The sequence below is a fragment of the Pygoscelis adeliae genome, unplaced genomic scaffold (assembly GCF_000699105.1).
Source record: "Pygoscelis adeliae isolate BGI_AS28 unplaced genomic scaffold, ASM69910v1 Scaffold45, whole genome shotgun sequence".
Lineage (NCBI taxonomy): Eukaryota > Metazoa > Chordata > Aves > Sphenisciformes > Spheniscidae > Pygoscelis > Pygoscelis adeliae.
This window is the reverse complement of record NW_008825114.1, coordinates 4,232,428-4,254,667: the sequence shown is the minus strand read 5'-3', so window position 1 is coordinate 4,254,667 and position 22,240 is coordinate 4,232,428. Positions and strand designations below refer to the sequence as shown.

The window sequence follows — 22,240 nt, the reverse complement described above, 5'->3', positions numbered from 1 at the left end:
GGGCCCCCGCCAGCCGGCACCGGCACCTGCCAGCGGTTTTCCCCGGTGCAGTGTGTGAGAGAAAGAAGATCAGTGTAGGCAGCGAGTGATCTCGGAAGTGAAGGCAAGTAGTTGGTTATGAAGACTGAGAGGAAAGGTAACATAAGTATACTGATTAGTGAAGACACTATTTTTCCAACAATATTTTAAAGCAGAATAGTGTATTATGGCCTATTAATATGTTGCAGTATTCAGTACGCGTTGGTGAATGGACAAATTTTTTAGCTGAGGTCTTGGAGGTGAATGAATGTGTCTTAAGATGTTCCTTGATCTCTATATTTGATCTACATACAATTCTTTGATTTTAAAAAAGATTCTTAGAGTTAAGTGAATCACAGTTACTGGGCAGTAGCAGGGAAGACAGGTTAGTTGTCAGAGCCTAAAAATTCAGGGTGAATAGATAATTTTGTGTTTGGCCACAGAGCAGGTAAGGTCAGAGGGGGGTGGGTAATAACATGGAGATGTTGGCAAAATCAAGCTTTTATTCTGGATACAAGATAATATTAAAGTGACAGACTTGTTGGCTATTCATATAGAGGGATTCACTTGCAATTTTTTTTCTTTTTTTCTGTCCTTTTACTGGGCATATTTTGTCTTGGTAAGTCCTTCTGAGAGCCACGTTTTCAGTTTAACTGCCAGAACTGGCTGGAATGTTCTGAAAGCAGTATTTATTCTTTGCAGATGTTCCTTGTAACTGCTAGTAAGGGAGGTGGAGGGCAGAAGGGAGCTTGTGCCTTGGGCTTAAATCCAAAACCACTTCCTCGGTGGGGGAAAAATTAAAGTCAGGGGAGTTCTGCCAGCTTTGTTTGAAGGAGCTGATATTTAAGAGTGAGAATACTATCCACAATGTAATGGAATAAAAAGAAGAGTAATTTGGGCTTTACCTTCTCTACTTCCATGTTTTTAACTTCAATTCTTTAGCCTTTTTTAGAATTTTTTTTTCTGCTCATGTTTTCAGGAACAGGTAGTTGGCTCACTTAGGACTGATAACTTATTTAAAAATGCACTTCGTGGCAGTAGCATCACAAGTTATATTTGACAAAAAACTTTTTTTTTTCAATTTATACATAAGAAAAACCTTACATTGCAGTATTTTTAGTGTGAAAATAAGTTACTATACCATTAGAGTGTCAAAGTTCGATAATGAAAATGCAATTGAAACAGAAAAGTGTGGAAATGAATGAAATTCATTTTAATGTTCTTGTAGTTGTAATAGGAGGTTCTTTAGGATGATGCTTTCTTCAGTAACGTACAGGTGGCAGAACACCTCTCAGTAACGTTATTCTGTAGTTCAGGAAGGGATTTAGATCTCGTTTTTGATGTTTTTATATTGAAGTCCCATCCAGCCATTAACACTCCTATCAAAGAAACTGTTCAAGAAAGCAGTCAGGAGCCTGCTGAGGGGAGTGAAGAAAAAGCAGGAGCCAAAAGAAGAAAGTCTTCTGTCCCAAAAGTAAGTGACTGAATTCATGTTTCATTCTACCAGAGACGTTTTTAAGTGAAAACTGTATTGCCAAGTTTTTACTTAAGTACTTTAAACTAACACTGTTTTACTGTTGTAACTGCCTTGCCTTTGCTTCTTTTCAGATGTACCTATAGGAATAGTCTTGTCCTTCTGTATTCCTTTTAAGGTGCTGGACATGTTTTTGAAAATTAATTTCTTTACCAGTCTATATTTCTAAATCATAATACACTTCAACTAAATTCATACAGCATTACTTCCTAGGCAGGAGAAGGTGGAAATGATCACCAAGATTGAGTTTTAAATTTCCTTTTCTATTTTTGAAGACTTTTTAATATCAGGCAGGTATGACTGTCTCTTTCAATTATGACAGTTTCTGTTGAAAAGCCTAACAGAGCGTTAGGTTCTGTCTGGGCTGAAAGGATTCTTCAGTGTATTTTCTTGAACAGATTATAAGAATCAGTTTGAATTAGGCCATCCTCCTAATGGACTAATTAGGGTATAAATGGATATAAAGGATTTCATAGCTGTATCAATTGAACTCTGAGTCAGGAAAGCATCCGTGAGTAATTGGTATACAGTAGTTATATAGTAGTTTTATAGACAGAGTTTAGCTTCTTTGCTTTGTAAATGTAAATTCTAAATACCTTACAATCCTTCCAAAACAAGATTGTGTTCTCTTTAAATATATTGTCGTCACACTAAGAAAATGCATTTCTGTCTGAAACATCTTTGTTTCAGCTTACTGGTGCTGCACATAGTTTGTACTGTAAGAGGGGAACCTTCCTAGCTTATTGTACACCTAATGATATTAGCGTAGCACACTGCTTAGAACTTTCTCTGTCCTTGGATGTTTTGTCTCGTTCATGCGGGGTTATCTTTTTGTATGGCATGGAAGAGATGTTGTGTGTCATCTCTTCTCAATTTTTTTTTTTTTTTAAGGAGAATAGAATCCTAAAATGAGAAAAATCATGATGCAGATGGGATTGATACATTTATGGTATCTCATTTATTTTTAACTAATTTCTCGAAATTACTACTGTACAGGATGAGCAGTGCCCTTAAATTAAGTGTCAAACTATTTGCCTGAATTCTGACTGTTTTCCTTTTGCCTATTTGCCAAGATTTAATGTAGTTTTTCGGTAGGTGTAGCTGGCTGTCCTTTAGTATTGATTCACAGTTGCAACTGAAGAATTTGCAATGTGTCAAATACATACAGGATGTTCCTCATGTAGGATTAGTGTCTAGTAGCTGTAATAGCTTGTTTTTTCAAGAGGAAGAAAGACCTTTGATTGGAAAAAAAACCTGTGTACTGGTAGTACACTGATAGATGATGTTGAGAGTTGTTTTGGTGAGTTGGAGACTGCGGAGTTATTGATGGGTTATTTCTCCCAACTTGTTACTACTTAGTGTTCCTTAATTTAGCACTTCCACGCTGGAAGGTCAGTGTGATTTGGGTTCTATCAGCTATACTTTAGGAGCACTCTTGAATATGTAATTTCCTGGTAGTATTGGTAAACCAGTGCTGTTCTTCCTTCTTGCCCATGCACACTGCTGATAAAAGCATTTGTTCCCCAGCATTTGCTACTGCAAGGGGAAAGCTTCTTTTAAGCTGGACTGGTTCATCAGTTTGCTTCAGTGTGAATTTATGCAGCAAGCAGCATGTGCTAGTGAGAATGGCAATGACTTAGGCGTCATGTTTCTCCTGAGAAGTGCTTTCAGGCTATCCTGAGCTGGCACTGTGAAAGAGAAACAGGAAGACATAAGAGCTGTTTAAACACAAAGATGGAATCGAAGATCCTGAACGGGTCCTTCTACATAGATTTCTGTAATTAGTCTCAATCAGTTACAGTTCAAGGTAAAATATGGAGCAAATTTACTCTTAACTCTTTTTCTTCTCATACTAATGTAGCTATAACATTCTTTTAACCAGTCACTGTACTCTGGTCTTCTGTGGTTTTGGTGTACCAATGATTCTTCTGTCTTAAAGTTGTAATCTGTAAAAAAAGACTCAGTGATACTATATGTCTTCAAGTAACTGGAAATATTGCATGATAGCCTTGTGCCTGAGTTGTTCAAATTTAAACATTGAATAAAGCAACTGTGGCTACTTTAAAAGGGAATTTTACAAAAGGTGCTTGCAAATGGGACAAGGCAATAGTATTGAAGTTGAGAAAATGAACTGAAGATTTAAAAAACATGCACATACATAGGCTGCAAGGAAATGTTGATTATTTTCAAGTAAACTATTACAAACTCTTGATTTTTCAAGTCTTAACTGCTCACCTAAAACAAAAACTAGTATTTTAAGGTTTATAAAAACCCGAACAAAGCAGGAAAAAAAGGCATAGATTAGATGACACCAATTATCAGTTATTACTGCGTCACACATGATAAAACAACTTGCTTGTGGTCTGTTTACTACATTAAGTCTTTGTTTATTAGAGTGATATTCTTTGGTAAATGTGGTCTGTGACTCTGATATCCATCTCTATGTATAGATAAACAGTGATCCAAATTAATCCTGAACGTTGGCATGAACATTTAAAAGTACTTACGTAATGGTGATATGGTGAAAAAGTGTAGTTATATTATCGTGAACACAAAGTGGAATTGAAGTTCCACCATAGTACATTGCTGTATTTTGACCTGTTCTGACAACGGTCTGCAATTGTGTACTGGAGAAAGTAGTCCTGCCTTAGGCTTTTAATGTGTACCTAAGAAAGGAGTGTATCTACGGACTTAAACTATTTAAAGCGAAAAGCAGCCTGATGGTTATTAGCGTGTTCTATTTCACTATGAAATACTTTTTAATGCATTTTTTTTCACTCTGTGTTGACTCCCTTTGCAGTTATCCCCTAAAGGGGATACTAACTTACCTACAGAAGCTGAAACAGAAGAAAAGGAGATGGATACTTCAAAGGAAGATGATCTACCTTCTGAGAAAAACAGTAAAGAAGTATGTGAAAGCTTTTTCTGTGTACCAGAGAACACTTTAATATTATGTCGATTGAAATGAATCTGTTACTGAGTACTAAGAAGCTACAGTTATTACTACTGTGACAGTCTCAGGAGCTGTTTAATTATATAAAACTTCCTATGTGTTCACTTATGTTTATATTGAAGCTTTCATCAGAGAGGAAACTATTAGTCTGGCTTGTCTGTAAGTTCAATTAAAACAGGTGGAACAGGTTTTTTTAATCACTTACTCTGTATTGCAAAATGTACTTATTTAAAGGACTAGATAAAGAGTTCAGACAGACTAAAACATGACTACGTACCTTTGTTTAAAACAGAGTATTATTTAGTACTTTTTTCTGAAAGATAAGAAATAAAATAGAATCCTGACTATCTGGTAATCAGGATTTTAATAATTAAAAGCAGGGGGTGTCTTCATATATATTACAGGATTTTTGTCTAAATTATGTGCCAGAGGCTTCAGTTGTGGATAAAAAATAGAATAATTTAAAATATATCTTTGTTTTGTTAAGACTTTTAGCACCATTTTTAATCTTCACAGGATGTGGTGAAAACAAATGATGCTTCTATTCCTAAGGTTGCTAGAAGAGGAAGAAAAAGAAAGGTAACAATATGTTTAATTGCTTCATCTTACTGGAATTTTTGGATGTGATGATATTGGATATTATTTTCTTTAATGACAGATTATGCATAAGTTGAAGTGCTTGTCACCCTCCTCCCCCCATTCAAATGGCTGAAAGATCTGTCGGAATGAAAGTTTTCCTAGAGGGTGTCTTACAAGTCTTAATTTTGTTTGTTCTTACTGTAGAGTAGGGAGTTGCCATCTTTTCCCAAACAGTCCATTGCAAATAAGAGAAACTAAGATATAAGCTGTTGCTAGACCACTAATAAAATAGTCTTTTGAAGGTGTGAAAAATCTATTTTAACATCTTCATCACACTGGGCTAACACCTGAAATACTCCACCTTTTCACGAGGCTGTGATTTTCGTGGTGTCTTCAACCTGGGAAAAATTTGAGTTACTTTGAAAGAGGCAGTTCCAGCTGCTTGCTCAGCATGCTCCAGCCTTAATGTTCATGTGGGCACACAGCAAACCAGATCAGGGCACTGACCCAACTAAAAACTAGATTAAAGTGGGGCAAAGTTTAATTTTAGTTTGAAACCATTTTAACTTGTAACATTAGTATTGAAAGCAGGGATGGGATGAGTGTGAAATAACTGACACCTTAGTATGTTTGTCACAGATAAGTAGCATGCTGAGTATCATTTGCTTCACGAAAAAGAAAGATATGTGTTTGGACGCTCTTACAAAAATGACTTGAATATTTAAAAAATATAATTTAAAGACTACCTTACTTAAAAATAAACAAACAAATTTTATAAAAATAAACCTAAAATAAAATTCAAAGAAAGCTTCTAGTCTGAAACAGCAAGAAGTTGAAAGAATTGTCTGTGACTATGCATGCATGTGATTTCAGCTTGTAAATGGGAGAGAAGCCTCACAGATGACACACACACCCCCCAAAAAAAAATCTCATTCTTTACTTTTTCAAAAAGCACTCAAATCCTATGGTTTGGTGTTTTCTCTTCTGTTTTGTTTGAGGTAGGTTTTTGGGGGGTTTTTGTGGGGTGGGGGGTTTTTTTTTTGCATCATAAGGCACTTCAGGCCTAAGAAGACTTCCTCTGTCCCATTTAGTAGCTTCAGCTGACAGACTTGTGTTTGGCATGTGCTGTGTGTGGCAAGGGGTTTAAACAGAAATTTGCATTACTCCAGGTCATTGCTGAACAGAAAAACGTAGTACTTGAAGGGATGTGGTGTGTGCTTGTGGGTCAGAAAGAGGGTTGGCTATGCAGTTACGTGACTTTGAATGCATTTCTTACTTGCCTTAAGAAACATGGTGTTTTCTTTTCCTGGGATTGTAAAAAAAGCATTTTAACAGGTATTTTTTTGTCTTCATTTAAGCAGTCTTTCTGTAGGCTGATGGAAAGCACAGTTAGTATGAGAGATGCACCTCTACTCTATTCTAGATTCAAGTTTGTCTCTGTTCTATAAAATTGTCTTTTATTATAGAATATTACGATAAATATGTATTTGCCTATAACTTTGCTGTTGCTGCTAGCTGATGCTCCTGCATCCAGGACACTAAATTCTCTGAATATTTTCTCCAGTTGGGATTTTTCTCATTTCTTTGTATGTATGGATATGGAATGTTTATGCAGGGAGATATGTATCCTTTTATCAAGATCTTTTGTCATCAGTTCTATCTGTCGTTAAAACACAACCCCCCTAAAATGACTATGTAGATTGAAGGTCATGATGTCCAGTTAGTGTAGGTCAACATGTAATTTTTCATTGTGAATAATTGGCTACAGAGCTAGAAGCAGGTGTTTTTCTGAATAGCTCCATCTACTGACTTGATACTTTGCAGCTAGAGGAGATGATAGCATCTAAAAGAAGAGTATTTGTATATGAGGGGGGGAAGAACTTAACCCACTTAAAACTGGGTTTTGGCATGCTGTTACGGTGATCTTAAAAATACTTCTTCCTTTGTCATACCAAGATAGTTTATTGTTCTGAAGATGAATGGGCTGGTTGAAATGATATGGAACATTACTATATCAGGTAGTGATGGTATGGAGAGTTAGTGATATTTAAATATAATCTTACTAAATTTGCAAACTTTTTTTTTTCATGTGTAGAAGTAATAGTGTAATAATGCACTTCTCAGACAACAGTTTTAAACTTCTAGAAATTGGTGCCCTGTGGTTTTTTTTCACTTGTGAAATTCATTCTTTAAATTAGGCTGAAAAACAAGCTGAAGCTGAGGAAGCAGCAGCAGTGGCAACAGCGGCAGTGGCGGCAGCAGTGGCGGCAGCAGTGGCGGCAGCAGCTCCTGTGCCAGTGTCTCCAAAAGTAAGCCCCAAAAGAGGAAGACCAGCAGGTAACTTTTAAAAGAAAGATTTAATTTTTTTCACCACAGAAATACCTTAGTAGAGAATTAGTCAGGGAGCTGTCTCTTTCCCCTAAAGTACTACAGAGTATTTTCTCATGCTAAAGGCAGTCTTTGCTAATAGATTGTAATGAGAAAACACCTCATCTCAAACTGAAGAATTCAGCTTGTAAATGGATTTAAATTGTTAGCATTAATGCTCAGTCCTCCAAATAAGACTCGTCGTTTTTGGGTACAAGCATCACCTTTAGAAAATCCGCCTTTGTAGAATGCTGCTGAACTATAGATACATGATAAGGGCTCTTCTTGCATTGTTGCTCCGTAAAGGTTTATATTCTTCAAAGGTCTATAGAATACTTTAATTGTGTTAGAATATCCATAAAACATAAGGAAGAGAACTGGGGGACACACAGAGCCTGTAGGTGGAGCTCAGAGGACAGTAAAAACAGAGAGCTGGAGAGACTTGTTTAAAAAGATGTTTAAGGCAGTCTGTGTAGATTGATAGACAAATGAAGAGAAGATATACTGCTTTTTTTAAAATGTATAATTAGAACTATTTGGTGATTATTTCTGCAGTGCTTGTTTCTTTCAAAGTAGCAATGATCTAATTTATTGGAATTTTTGTGGTAAGCTTGCAGATATTCTTGAATTGATCATTAACTTCTACATCGGAAAACAGTTCTTGCAGCAGTTAAGTACATTGTATGAGCACCTAGTCTGGGAAACAAATAATTTATACTCATCTGTATCTGCTGACAGTACGAAAATAACTTTTAGAAAGTGCAACCACAGTTAACTAGACTTAATTACTTTTGCCTTGGAAGCTGTGAGGAAATTACATATTATTTCAGCTCCCCTCCCCTTCCCCCCCTTTCATTACATGTACTAAGTGTACATTTTTAATATTTGTGTGTGTTTATCTTTACAATTTTTTTTCTTTGTTTGTACTAACTACTGTCTGTACGAGCAGGAAAGGATCTGTAAGAGATGTTTTCACCCCCTGTATAAAATGCCTTTTTATAAGATGTACTATGCAGCCTTTTCTGGTGTTGATATGATGCATGCATCTCTTGCTTAACAGTGCTCCGTGCTAACACCAACAGAAGGTTAAACACTGAGTATTAGGTTTCCTAACCACATGGTCGCTGTGGTATCGGACAAGCATTTGAAGATGTAAAGTGCCAGGAAGGCAGATACGTTGTTTGTCATATTCCTAACAATACGGTGAATCTGAGGAAATGCAGCTTTGCTGTGTACTGTAGTGTGGTGGTAGAACTTCTTGACAGTGGCTTGTTATCAAGAAAAGTGATGGAAGCCCCGTGATACATCTGAAAATACTGGCAAACAGGCTGCGGAAGTGTGGACACCAAATGACTTGTTTCCATTCTCTAATTTCAGACTTCTTCATGTTAGTTATGCAACATGTGAAACAAATCCTAACTGCACAGAGTGCAAAAAACCACAAGAATTGGTAGTTGGAGCCTGTGGCTAAAAAACCACCAAAGTTTAATTTACCAATTAGCTAAAAAAACTACCAACGCTTTAATCAAGATGTCTTTGAAAAATTAAAGTTTGGTACTCATGTAATACTTGATTTTTTTTATAATAACAAAGTTAGGGTATATATTTTGATTGAAGTGTACCTTCTGTCGATTAAGAATCTTTCTTCATAGACAAGGAGCAGGTGGTGGCTGTGGACTAACCTGTTATTTCTGTATAAATGCTAGCTTCTGAAGTAAAGGTTCCAAAACCAAGAGGGAGACCCAAGTTGGTGAAACCACCTTGTCTTTCAGAGAGTGACTCGTGAGTTGTTCTGTTTTGTTTCTTAATATAAAGCTTCTTCATTGTAAACCATGTTGTTCCTTATGTTAAGACTTCATAATCAGTACTTGAGCTCCTGACAGGTTTTTGCCCCTTTAGTATTCAGTATGAGTTGCTGTTTGCTTTGATGTCGTTATTTACAGCTCAGGTAATTAATACATAGTAACTCAAGGTAGTACATTTCTGGAACAAGAGACAGAAGATCTTAGCCTTCCTAACTTGTAAAATCTGTGCAAAATTCCTTATGTAATTGTATGCTGGGTGAAGAGGAAAAGATACTTACTAAGAGAAAAGACAACATCATGCAAAACTAAAATACTGAAATTTCTTTACATTTTTGTTTCAGAAATCTCTTCTGATGGAATTCCAACACTATTTGTTACCTAAACTTTGTTTTTACCCTCTTCAGTTCTTGTCAAGTCCTTACTAGTTCTAGTAACTGAAGGACAAGTTGAGCGTTAGCGTAGTTTTCTATAGATTACCAGATGCACAGTTTCAGTATATGTACACCTTAAATAGGCATGCTTCATAAAACTAATTTATAGTCTGTGCATTCTTGGTCCTGCAGACACATAGGTGTGTGGAGAACTTCTGAGCATTAACTCTTTTGCTTTGGATCTATGCACATATATTAACATTAGCTTCATTAGGGCCTCCATACTGTTATTTACTTCTTTTTTTGCATAGGTAGTGGGCTATAATTTTAGAAAAAGAATGAGTATATTTTGAAGAGTCACTAAATGAACTGAGAGTGAATTAACTTCATAGTTTTTAATGTTCTGTAGTTAAAAAACAAACTTCCTGAGTTAGAAGAATGTGATGTTTTAAACTCACTGCAGATAATGGATATGATGCCTAAAACCTATTCATGTTTTAGTGTTAATGAGGAGGAGAAGGCAAAGAAAAAAGGACCAGAAGAAAAGCCCAAAAAGCAAGGGAAAAAAGATGAGGAAAGTCAGAAGGAAGAGGAGAAATCAAAGAAGGAATTTGACAAAAAGGAAGGAAAGAAAGAGGCTGAACCAAAAAGGAAAAATGCTGTGAAAGTGGGTTCTGCATCAGCTTCTGACTCTGAAGATGATGGAGAAGAACAAGAAGGTGACAAGGTATAATTTTGCTTTCCTGATACATTTATTATAGAGGAAAGTATTATCACTGAAGATCTTTCTTGAAGTTAATGCCAGATCCTAGTAAAGATTGGAGCCCTGTGGCTGGCTAATACAGACACATAGATTGAAAGTTGCAGAACTTAATTTTGTCAGATAATTCTTTGAGGAACTTCTTCAGTATTTTCTAAGAAAAGCATCTTTTCTAAGACACTTTTCTTTTTAACAAAGGATTTAAATGTAGCAGTTATTTATTTTGTCGAAAGGCTTTTTCCATCTATGTTCCTCAGAACACAGACTTTTTTTCCTTGGCTGTGTCTAAGAGAACACTTGGCTTGAAATCAAGTTTTTGAAACATACAAAGCTGTCCCTAGCCCATCATTTGGAATGTCTTAATTATTCTGGTGCTTAGGATATTTGCCTTCTATTAGAAAAGGAAAAAGGGAAAAGGACTAAAGAAATTCAGGAACTATGAACGTGTGGAGGTCTTGTATTTAGTTGTGGGGAAAGCCAGCTCTTGTCAGGTTGTTCTGTGGAGCAGAGTTGTTTCAAAGGTATTTAGTGTACGTAGGTTTACCTGTTTACAGAAACAATGATTTAATAATCTTGCTCTTCAGTAATCTAAAGGTTCATTTCCTCTTTCCAATCCTAAAATCCCAAATAAAAACAGAAGAAAAAAGGGGGAAGAAGCTTTCAGGCAGCTCACAGAAGAAACATTGTAAGAGGTCAACATGAGAAAGAAGTAACAGAAAGAAAGCGTAGGCAAGAGGAACAGACGGAATCTGAATCGTGAGTATGTTTTAACATGTGATGTCCGCAAGTTGTAGGAGTACTTTGAAACTAACAGGAGGAGACAATACCTGAAAAAATTCCAAACTGGTTTGCGCTGTGTTCTGTTGTTCTCTCCCCCCACCCTTTTTTTGTCTATTTTAATTTCTTTTTAAGTGGAGAGTAAAAAACTCTTCTAAACCAATAGGTTCTATTGTGGGAAGATGGGAAGAATTGAACCTAGAAATTAAGCAGTGTCAGTCTTTAAGTGGCTTAGAATTTCTAGCAGAAGGCAGCTGGTGGGTTCTGTTTAGAAGTAGCCTAAGAATATCCATGTGAAAAGGGATCAGTGTGAAAAACTGTTCAGGACAGCCATATATTTTTCTTTAAGTTTTGGATACACTAGATTGAGAACTGGTAGGACCTACTAATCCATGGTTACGGATTTTTGATCACGTTGTGGAATGCATAGGGTTACCTGGAAAACATTTCCTTCTCTGTCTGGCAGCTGGAACACACACCGTCAGACAGAACAAGGAAAAAATTAAGAATTATTCTACTCTAGCACTGCAAAGCCAGTTGAGTGATACCAAGAGCAGTCTGCATTCGGAAGATAAATTATCACAAATGAAACAAGCATAAGAATGGAGAGAAGATCCTGCCAGAAACTGGGGGGGGTGGGACAATAGGAAGAAATCTGACTCATTCTCAAGAGCTATTCTGCGAATGGGTGAAGAAGCCACCACCACGAGAGCATGATGTTCCCATCCCCACAGTTGGTGGGAGGGCAGAAGAAAGGGAGAACAAGGTAAAAATTTGGAAGAAAAAGGAGGAGGATAATAGTCCCTCCCTTTCATCTGTAACAACAAAATTCTACCTTTTTCACATTCATTAACAAGAATCTAGTTTGTTTGAGGTTTTTTGTCCTCTAGCCCTTTCTTCTCTTCCTCTTCTTCCTGTCACTCCTTCTCTGGAATCCTAACATAATTACTCTACTTGCCTGTAGCAAACCTAAGCATTTCCAACTCCAGAGATACTAAATTGTCCTTAGCATCTTTGCAGCTCTTCACTATATAAATCTGACATACATTGATTGATTTCTGCAATAAAACTGTCATATATTGATTTGGTTATGATAGTCAAATCTTCTCTACTTTTAAATAGCTGTCATACTTTATGCATTGGAGGGTAGATGGAGCTTTGTTTCAGTAAGATAAAGGAGTAGTAGTTAATGAATGCATAATTAATTTAATTATAGCTGATGACTAATACCACAAAACTCGATAAAAAGTAAAAGGACTTCTTTTTGTCTTCAAGTTCCTCTACTAATACACTGAATATCGGCTGATACCTTTTTTGGTTACTTTTCTCACCAGCATAGTTTCCATTTTCTGGTCTTTGTAGCTACTTCGTTAGTATTTATTTAAGTCTAATAACAGTGCTTTGTACACCATTCTGTACATATACGAAGTTTACATGTACTGTTTAAACGGCATGAACTTGTACTGCCAGTTGAAGTAAAATAGTCTTACGTACTTGGAAACTGATTCTGTTACTGGATAGAGTATGAAAGAAACATGGAAGATGATAGACATGAGGCCTGGATATTTTATGGATGCATATTACTACGACAGGAAGAAAATGAGTCACATGATGTGCTGAAATACGCAAAGTGAGGCTTTAAAACCCCTCAGTAAGACAAGACTGAGGAATTGCTAAATAGGGGTTCATGATCTGCTCTGAATGAAGAGTTCAAAAGCTTGTTTGAAAGACTTCTGCCTGTCTTCATCCTGTAACTGAGATGGCGACAAGTTTTGTTTTGTTTTTCTTGAGTCCCAGCTTTATTTTTAGTGATACAATTAGAGAAAGAGCCAGGAAATTTCAATGAACTTGTAATAAATCTTTTTCCTCTATTACTGTTTGCTTCAAGAATATTTAAATTATCACTGATACGTTTATGGTCAGTTGTAGGATACCTATACTGTTACAATTAATTGTATGAGAAAATAAGTCACGTAGGATCTGATTATGACTAATTGATCTCTCCGTAATTCCCCGTGGTCATGTCATCATAATAAAAATATTTTGTTTCTCCATAAGTTAGTTCCATACAATGCCATTTAACCAATTCGTACATCCAACCAAAACAAAATACAGTTTAGAAATGTGACTTGTTTTTAAAATCCTTTAATTTGCTGCTTCTAGGGAAAACCATCTGTCAGTATGGAGGATTTATCAGCAGTATCTCAGCTAACTAATTTTGTTAATTTATTTCAGTCTCTGACAACCAGGGTTTGGCTCTTTGTGGTTTTTGCATGCTAACGTTTTACTGAGATAATACCTCAGAACATTGCATCTCACTAAAAACAAGGGGGGGGGGGAGAGACTGAAAAACAGACTTTACAACATTGTAAGAACACTTTAATGTTTTTGATAGGCAGAGTAAAGAAGAAGGCAAGAAAACAGAAGTTAAGAAGATGGAGAAGAAGAGAGGTTAGTTTAAAGAAGCTAAAACAGTATTTTTGGTCGTCTTAAATTTTGAACAGAATTATTTGTCTGGGTAAGATAATTCCCAGTTAGACTGACTTCGGCTTCCAATACAGTTAGCTGTTGGGATCCCCCCGTCACCCCAGAAATACAGATGGGTTCTGCCCCTATATAGCTTGATGGCATTAGGGTACACTATACACCGGTGTCTACTAGAACCTTATACTTCTGTGGGTCTGATGTGCCAGGCCACCGAATCCACACAGTCCAGTGAACTCGATTGTCCCTTTCCTCCACCTGGCTGGAGGCAGGGCCCCTCTAGTCCTCATCACAGTACTCATTTCTTACTTCTTGTACATATGAGTCAGAAGTTTCTTCATTAACATCAGGAGTAGGACCAGCCCTTCTACTCTGTCTGGGGAACTGCCCGCTGGAAACTGGAGCAGCAATTTTCCTGGAAGAACCTCTTCCTGTGATTGTTTTCCCTTGCAATTCACGTACCCGTGCCCCTAGGGCTGCAGTAGGTTTTCCATCCCACTTCCTCATGTCCTCTCCGTGGTCACGCAGGTAAAACCATAGGGTGCCCCGTGGTGGGTACCCTTTATAGTCTCTCTCTTGAGCAAAAGAACACTGACTCCTAAATAGCCGAGATACTGGTCCATACAGGTGAGGAATAGGACCTATCCTCTCTTGAGTTGCTGGATCTCCCGGGACAGTTTCTCTACAGCCGAGATGAGGGAGGAAGAGAGACTTTCCTCATATTGTATAGTCCAACTGCTAAGGATGGCTTTTGGGTCTCAGTCCAAGCTGTTTGACCCATGAGTGCTTCTGTAAGATCTGTGAAACAGTGCATTCTTGTTCTTCTATGTTCTTTCTTTCTTCAGTGCATCAGAACAGGTCTTTCCTATTCCCATTTTACTGTCATTCGAGCTCTATGATCCCTTCTGTTTGTGAACAAGAAGCAAAAGCTCTTATTCTTTGAACCAAATCACTTTAGTTCTTCCTTTCGTTTTTCCCTTTCTATCTTTTCATAACACAATAATCTCAGAGGCCTCTTGAAAGTATTTGGATACTACCTCTTAACTAAGCAAGAGGCTTGTTCTTCCTAAGCAAGAGGCTTAGATTCAGATTACTGTGGTCTTGTCTACTAACCCAGACTTGCAAACTGACCTTCATAGGGATAAGTCATTGCTTTTTTAGTACTCCCACTCTGAAGGGCAATCCAAACCACTGGCTGTAATTTGTCATGTAGTACAGATCCAGTGGCATGGACTCCAACCAATCCAGTGTTGGTGGCGGGTGGGGGGGAAGCATCCAAACCCATCCAAGATGGATTGGACTTGAAGGAAACCCTGCTTGCAGTAGTGTTCAGAATACATACCACTTGTGTATGAAAAAAAAACAAACAGGCGTTCAGCATGTGAATTAGATGGACATGTTCATTCATCTTGCACACCTGCTGGAGCATGTGTACTGGGAACATTTTATTTGGATGGATTTGGACTCTAACTGGAATCACATCCAATTTACTGAAAACATCCAGGTGTCCGGTCATTAAAGGTTTTCCAGCTTTATAACTCTTAGTATTTATTGAAACATTCTTTTAACTTGGCCCACAAATAGAGGGTGACAGCTGTATATTGAAATAGAAAATTATTTTCAGTTTGTAACTCATAAGGAGAAAACTATGTAAGTTCCTAATAGTGTCCAATTTTAAAAAGCTGTGTACTTTATTTCTGATAGTAGGTCCTGTGGTGTATTTATGTGTGCACCTGCATGGTTATCTGATGTAGAGTGCATGCCCATATTTTCCTGCATTCTGTATGAAGTTCAGATTTGTAGAAAGGTTTCTACAAAGACAAACCTGATGTGGTTATCAAATATTCATGCATACTATTTTTAATCTTCAGAAACATCAATGGATTCTAGGCTTCAAAGGATACATGCAGAAATTAAGAACTCCCTGAAAATTGATAATCTTGTAAGTATTTTTTTTTTAACTGATTTATGTGTATAATTCCAGTAGGAAATACTTGGCACACGTGTTTGTTTTTAATTAATATTCTGAGAATGAACAGTATTTTTTCAGTTTGAAAGGTAACTACTGCTTAAATGAGGTTGCTATGGACATTAAAAGACTAACGTCAGCAAGTTAAATTGCATTTGTTTGAAAATATTCATAATAAATTATTTACCGGAAACATTCAGACAAAATTCTGTCTAATTAAATATCTGTGCCAGCTCAGCCTGAGCCATGCAGAAGCACCAGAAGGACACAATTAATATAGTAGTGGCAGACTGCCTGATGCAAGGGATGGAGGCCCCCATCTGCTGGCCCTACTCGTTGCTGAGGGAAGTCTGCTGCTTACTGGGGGCTCAGATTTGGAACATTACTGACAGATGGTTGAGGCTTGTTGGGCCTTAAGACTATTAACTGCTGATGGTTTTCTAAGTTGGGCACCAATGATACGGTCAGGGGAGACCTGCGAAGTGTCAAACATGACTGCGTGACTGTGAGGGTGATGGTCAATGTATGTGGACCCAGGTGGTGATCCCTTTCTTGAGGAAAGGGCTTGTGAAGGAATGGATAGGACTCCTAGGAGGTGGCAGGATCCACCCAACTAACTGGGGCAAAAGTATTGCTGCCACGAGGCTGGCCAACCCGGTTAAGAGCTTTAAGCTAAGAACAGTAGCGGAGGAGAAAGTGAGGAAGTCGTGGAGCAGGATGGCAATCAAATGGTGCAGGGTGATGTAAACAGAATTGGCCTTGTAATCAACAGAATTCCTCAACAGAACAGGACTGAAGTGGCATCACCATGAGCGTATGCACAGAAATGAGGAAATGCTGGCGGCACAGCATTATGGGAAAAGGTCTCCTAACCTTTCAGGAAAGTCAGCACAACTGGGTGCCTCTTTGAAGTGGCTGTACGCTAATGCATACAGCATGGGAAACAAACCAGAGGAACTGCACATCTGTCTGCAGTTGCAGGGCTGTAGTTTCACTGGCATCACAGAGGTTTGGTGGGATAGTTCATGGGACTGGAGTGTTGCCATGTATGTATACAGGCTCTTCAGGAAAGACGGGTGCTGGGAAGACAAGATGCAGGATAACTCTTTATGTGAGAGACCAGTGGGAATGTGTGGAGCTTTGCACTGGGACAGAGCTCAGCCAGCTGAGAGCTTACGGGTCAGGATTAGTGGGCAGACCAATATGGGTGACATCATGAGGATGTCTACTGCAGATCACCTGATGAGGCAGAAGTAAAGAATGAAGTCATCTTAAGGCAATTGGGAAACACCACCGTTTCAAAGGCTCTGGTCCTCATTGGGAGGCTTGAACCACCCTGGTATCTGCTGAAGGGACAACATGGAGATTATACAGCAATCCAGGAAGCTTCTGGAGTGTAGTAACTTCCTAATACAGGTTACCAAGGAGCTGACAAGGGAAGATGCCCTGTCGGACCTGATTCTTACAAACAGGGAACATCTGGTCAGGGATATGAAGGTCATGGGCAACCTTGGCTGCAGTGACTGAGATGGTGGAGTTCAGGATCCTGGGAAGAGGGAGCAGGGCAAAAAGGATCAGCCCTGGGCTCAGGAGAGCAGACTTTGGCCTCTACAGGGATCTGCTTGGAAGAATCCGTTGAGAGACCTTGCTGGAGAGAAGAAGGGACCAGGAGATCTGGCTCACTTTTAGGGACTACCTCCTTCTCAAGAGTGATCCATCCTGACAAGGATGGATCAAGGAAAATAACCAAATGTGGCAGGAGGGCTGCATGGATGAATATGTCCATGACTATAGTCAGGACACAAAAAAAGGAAGCATACAGGAGTGGGAGCAGGGACAGGTGACCTGGGAGGAATATGCAGACACTGTCCAAGCATGGAGGGATGTGCTTAGGAAAGCCAAAACCCACGTGGAGTTAAATCTGGGGAGAGAAATGAAGGACAATAAAGCTTCTTCACATTCCTCACCAGCAACAGGAAGACTGGGAAAATGTGGGCCTTCTGCTGAATGGGGTGGGGGATCTAGTGAAAAAGGACAAGGAGAAGGCCAAGGTACTCAATGCCTTCTTGAGCTCAGTTTGCTCATACAATTCCTTCAAGCAATCATAGGTCCCTGAGACCAATGGAAAGTCCTGAACAGGAAAGACTTGATGCTCAGTGGACAAGGATCAAATTGGGGAACACTTAAACAAAGTGGGACCTGATGCAGAATAAACAAAAGAGTGCTGAGGGAGCTGGATGATGGCACTGTCCATCTACTGCATTTTATTTTTGAAAAGTCACAGTGATTAGAGGGAGGTTCCCGAGGACTGGAAGAAAGCAAATGTCGCTCTCATCTTCCAGAAGGAGGATCTGGGAAACTGCAGGCCACTCAGCCTCACATGGATCCCTTGGAAGGTGGTGGAGCAAATTGTCCTGGAAATTGTTTCCAATACCATGAAGGACAGTAAGGTCTCTGGGAATTGTCAGCATGGGTTAATGAAGAGGAAATCATGCTTGACGAAACTGACATCCTTCTGTGAGGTGACTGGCTTGGTGGATGAGGGAGAGCAGTGGATGTTGTTTATATTAAGCTGAAAAAGGCTTTTGACGCTGTCTCTCGTAACAGCCTCATAGACAAACTGATGAAGTCTGCATAGCAAGGTGGACTGAAAACTTCTGTGCCCTGCAGTTCAGCCAGACTGTGATCAGCGGCAGTGAGTCCAGCTAAAGGCCAGTCACTAGTAGTCAATACTGTTGAAACATCTTCAGTAATGACTGGGATGGTGGGACAGACCACACCCGTAGCAAGTTTGCAGATGATACAAAACTGAAAGGAAAGACTGATGGATGTGCTGCCATCCAGGGGGACTTGGACAGGCTGGAGAAATGGGCCAACAGGAATTTCATGAAGTTCAACGAAGGTTCGAGTTCTGCCCCTGGGGAGGAATAACCGCACACACCAGCACAGGCTGGGGACTGACTGGCTGGAGAGCAGCTTGTTAGAAAATGACCTGGGGGTGCTGGTGGACACTAAGCTTACTATGGTGTTCTTGTGGCAAAGGTGGCCAACAGCATCCTGGGCTGCATTAGAGAGTTGCCAAAACATGGAAGGTGGTGATGACTGCCCTCTACTCGGCACTGTTGAGGCACTGGATCCCGTTTTGGACTCCCAGTACAATAGAGACATGGATGTACTGCAGGGAGCCCAGTAAAGGGCCACAAAGATGAATTAAGGGCTTGGAGCATCTGTCATAGAAGGAGAGGCTGAGAGAGCTGGCAGTGTTCAGCCTGGAGAAGAGAAGGCTGAGAGCAGGGTCTTCTCCATGTGTGTAAATACCTGAATGGAAAGATGACAGAGCCAGACTCTTCTCAGTGAAAGGACAAGAGGCAATGAACACTGATGTCAATACAGGAAATACTGCTTAAACGTAAGAAGCAGCTTTTTTACAGTGAGGGTTGTCAAGCACTCGCATGTGTTTATCTAAATTGTTACACCTTGGATTCCACTGTTGAGGTTGGGCAGTGAAAACAGATAGGGAAGGACTACGGCTGTATATTTTTTTAAGCCTATTTTAATTTCTATGCCTTCAGTGCTTCAGAACAATACTATCAGGTTTTCTGAATTCAAGGTTATTTATGCCTTTGTTTTTGTTTTATTTTTTTCTCTAACTGAAACCTCAAATCATCTGACCAGACGAGAAATACTTTACCAGTCTCTTTCTTATTTGAAGTCCTGGAGGGGATGCAAATTTTCAAAAGTCCATTTCCATTTACACAACTGAAAAAGCAAGTAAAAGGCTTCATTCCATCTTTGCCTTTATGTACAGCTGAAGACAAGAAAATTCTCGCTACCACTATTAACTGGCCAAGGAGAGGTGTGAGTGACATCAGCTTGAGGACTTTTCCCTAATTGATTATGTGGTCTATTCAGAGTGCCATTGCATGGCTGGTGTTGAAAGGGATTCAGCCTTCGGTTTAGTGTATTCATTTTGTGAGTGCCATTTGTACAATGAGAAAATACGAGTGTCAGTGAAAAAGTACAGTAGCATGAGAAGCAGCAAGCTGCTCTAACTCACTGTGTTGGGTGTCGGAGGCAAGGTTCTGGTAGTGGGGGCAGGGGTCTGCCCTGTGCTGGACACAGTTGGTTCCAGCCAGCTGCAGTGGACCCACCACAGGGTGTGGCTGAGCCCCTCAGCCAAGATGGTGGTGCCTCTGGGGAAACTTAGTTAAGAAAGGGCAAAACACACTGGGCAGAGAGAGGAGGAGGAGGAGAGGAAAGAGTGAGAAACAGCAGAGGGAACACCAAGGTCAGAGAAGGGAGGAGGTGCTCTGTGTTGCTGGAGCAGGTACTCCCCTGCAGCCTGTGGAAGAGACCACGAAGGAGCAGATGTTCACTGTGGCCTGTGGAGAGCCCATGCTGGAGATTTGAAGGACTGCAGCCTGTAGGGAGAGCCCAAGCTGGAGCAGAGGAGAATGTGGGAGGGAAGGAGTTGCAGAGAGGAACTGTGGCACACTGACCATCTGTCCCCACGGCACTGCTTGGGGGTGGGCTGGGGAGGGGAGTCTGGAGTGAAGTTGAGCATGGAAGAGGTGGGAAGGAAAAGTGTTGATTTAATGTTGGTTTTGTTTCTCACGATCCAAATCTCTTTTAATTGGTAATAAATTAACTTTCCCTAAGTAGAGTCTGTTCTGCCCACAACAGTAACTGGTGAGCAATCTCCCTTTCTTTATCTCGACCCATGAGCTTTCATCCTATTTTCTCCCCCTGCACTGTTGAGGAGAGAGAGGTGAGTGGCTGGCTGGGCATCTGGCTGCTGGCCAAGGCTAACCCACTATAGTGTTAAATATGAAACGTTCATTTCCAGTGTGGCCTATTCTTAAATTATTTTAAGTCTGTGCCAATACTTTGTCTCAAAAAAATGGTTCACCTTAAATAAAATTTAAAAGCTTTTACTTCACAACTTCAATGGTCTGGCTTAAATAAATCACCCTCTGCTGAGCCATATAGTAAATTCCCCTAAAATAGTAAGTAAAAAACCAAAAACTGAAAACCCCCAAACCTCTGATTCAGAGGTGTAATGGAGCAAATATCTTGCAGTACTGGGAAGAACACTGGTTGTAGAGCTACAGCAAGGACACTTAGCTTATCGTAATTGTATTTATAAAGTAAAGATGATGATAAGAATTCTGCTGAGCATAGTCCTGATATGTTTGTTTGGTTTTTTTTAATACTAATTTCCCTTGAGAACAGGAGCTACAACTTCAAACAAGATGCAAAATATTATTATGACCTGTGCTGGAGATGAATCTTGTTAGTTTGAAATAGGAATTAAAATAAGCAAGAGTAGCTGAAGATAAGGAAATTGAGAACTAAGTGTGACAGGAAGAAGACTTTAGCACAGTAGTTCTTAGAAATGGATCAGAAGCTCACATCATTACTTCTGGGTGTCCTGCATAGTGTGTCATTCATCAAACTTTTAACTGAAAAATCTACAAAGATACAGCTCTGTATATTAACTGCAGTCCACTTAAGATGCTTTGCTACCTTCTCAGTGGCAAGTCACTTGGGAAAAATTGTGTATGGAAAAGCCTGACTATGGAGAACAGCTTCCAGCGCAGAAGTACTAGAATTGTGAAAGCAGCATAAAGCTTGAGTTTGTATTTTGAAAGTATAAAATTATTTTCAAAAAATGCAGGTTTTTCAAATAGTATCTGCCTTTTGTTATGGAAGTAGCTGAAAGGCAACCGATAGTAATCTCTGTTGGCAAGTTTGACTGTATAAATTGTTCTAAAATTAAGTACATAGTCAAATTAAGGATATTATAGGAAGATACCACTGAACATGGAAATGAATTTAGTATGGCTAATTAAGGATTATTAACATGTAAGTTAAGTCTTCAAACTAATTTCTTGTTTATATACAGGATGTGAACAGGTGTATTGAGGCTCTTGATGAGCTTGCATCCCTTCAAGTCACAATGCAACAAGCTCAGAAACATACAGAGATGATTCTGACTCTAAAGAAGGTGAGATCTGCAATGTTAATCAAAGTAATTTGTGTGTTTTCTTAAATTGATATCTCCGTTATTTACTACTGGAGTACTGTCTGGTTCTGGTCCCCACAATTCAAGAACGATGCGGAAGGACTGAAGAGGGTCCAAAGGAGGGCCATGAAGATGATCAAAGTGCTGGAGAACCTGCCCTATAAGGGAAGCGTGGAAGCCTGGCTAGCTGACCGGGGACATGTAAACATTGAAATGTTAAGCCAGCAGGAACTTAATAATTATCGCACACAGCTGGTGTAATAGCCAATGAAAGACAAGACTATTGTAGCTAATAACTCTGATAGTATAGATACTGTTGCAAGTATAGTGGAATGTTTGGCAAAGACACTGTACCCCTGTTGTTAGACCATCTGGTTGAAACCGACCTCGCAGTCTGAAGCTCTGCCAACTCAACATTCTGGGCCAAAGGTGAAGGTACCCGGTGAGGAAGACTGTGAATCTTCCTCCAAAAGACCCCAATAGACGACCACCAGACGGCAGTACGCGTGCGCCAGGAGGAGGAACCCTATGATAATAGATTCTTAGAAGTAATTAGAATATCCCACCTTTTCTTAGAACTAATTATACTAACCCAGCC

General features: G+C 39.3%; 1 protein-coding gene across 1 annotated transcript in view; it reads left to right on the top strand.

Annotated features, from left to right (window-relative positions):
- PSIP1 (PC4 and SFRS1 interacting protein 1) overlaps positions 1-22,240 on the top strand; it is a 41,123-nt gene that overhangs the window by 9,856 nt on the left and 9,027 nt on the right. The window contains exons 4-13 of the mRNA XM_009328065.1: positions 1,376-1,492; positions 4,353-4,460; positions 5,022-5,084; positions 7,283-7,421; positions 9,158-9,233; positions 10,129-10,354; positions 11,025-11,143; positions 13,560-13,615; positions 15,520-15,590; positions 21,523-21,624. Coding sequence (XP_009326340.1) covers positions 1,376-1,492; positions 4,353-4,460; positions 5,022-5,084; positions 7,283-7,421; positions 9,158-9,233; positions 10,129-10,354; positions 11,025-11,143; positions 13,560-13,615; positions 15,520-15,590; positions 21,523-21,624 — 1,077 coding nt within the window. The remainder of the gene's footprint in view (positions 1-1,375; positions 1,493-4,352; positions 4,461-5,021; positions 5,085-7,282; positions 7,422-9,157; positions 9,234-10,128; positions 10,355-11,024; positions 11,144-13,559; positions 13,616-15,519; positions 15,591-21,522; positions 21,625-22,240) is intronic.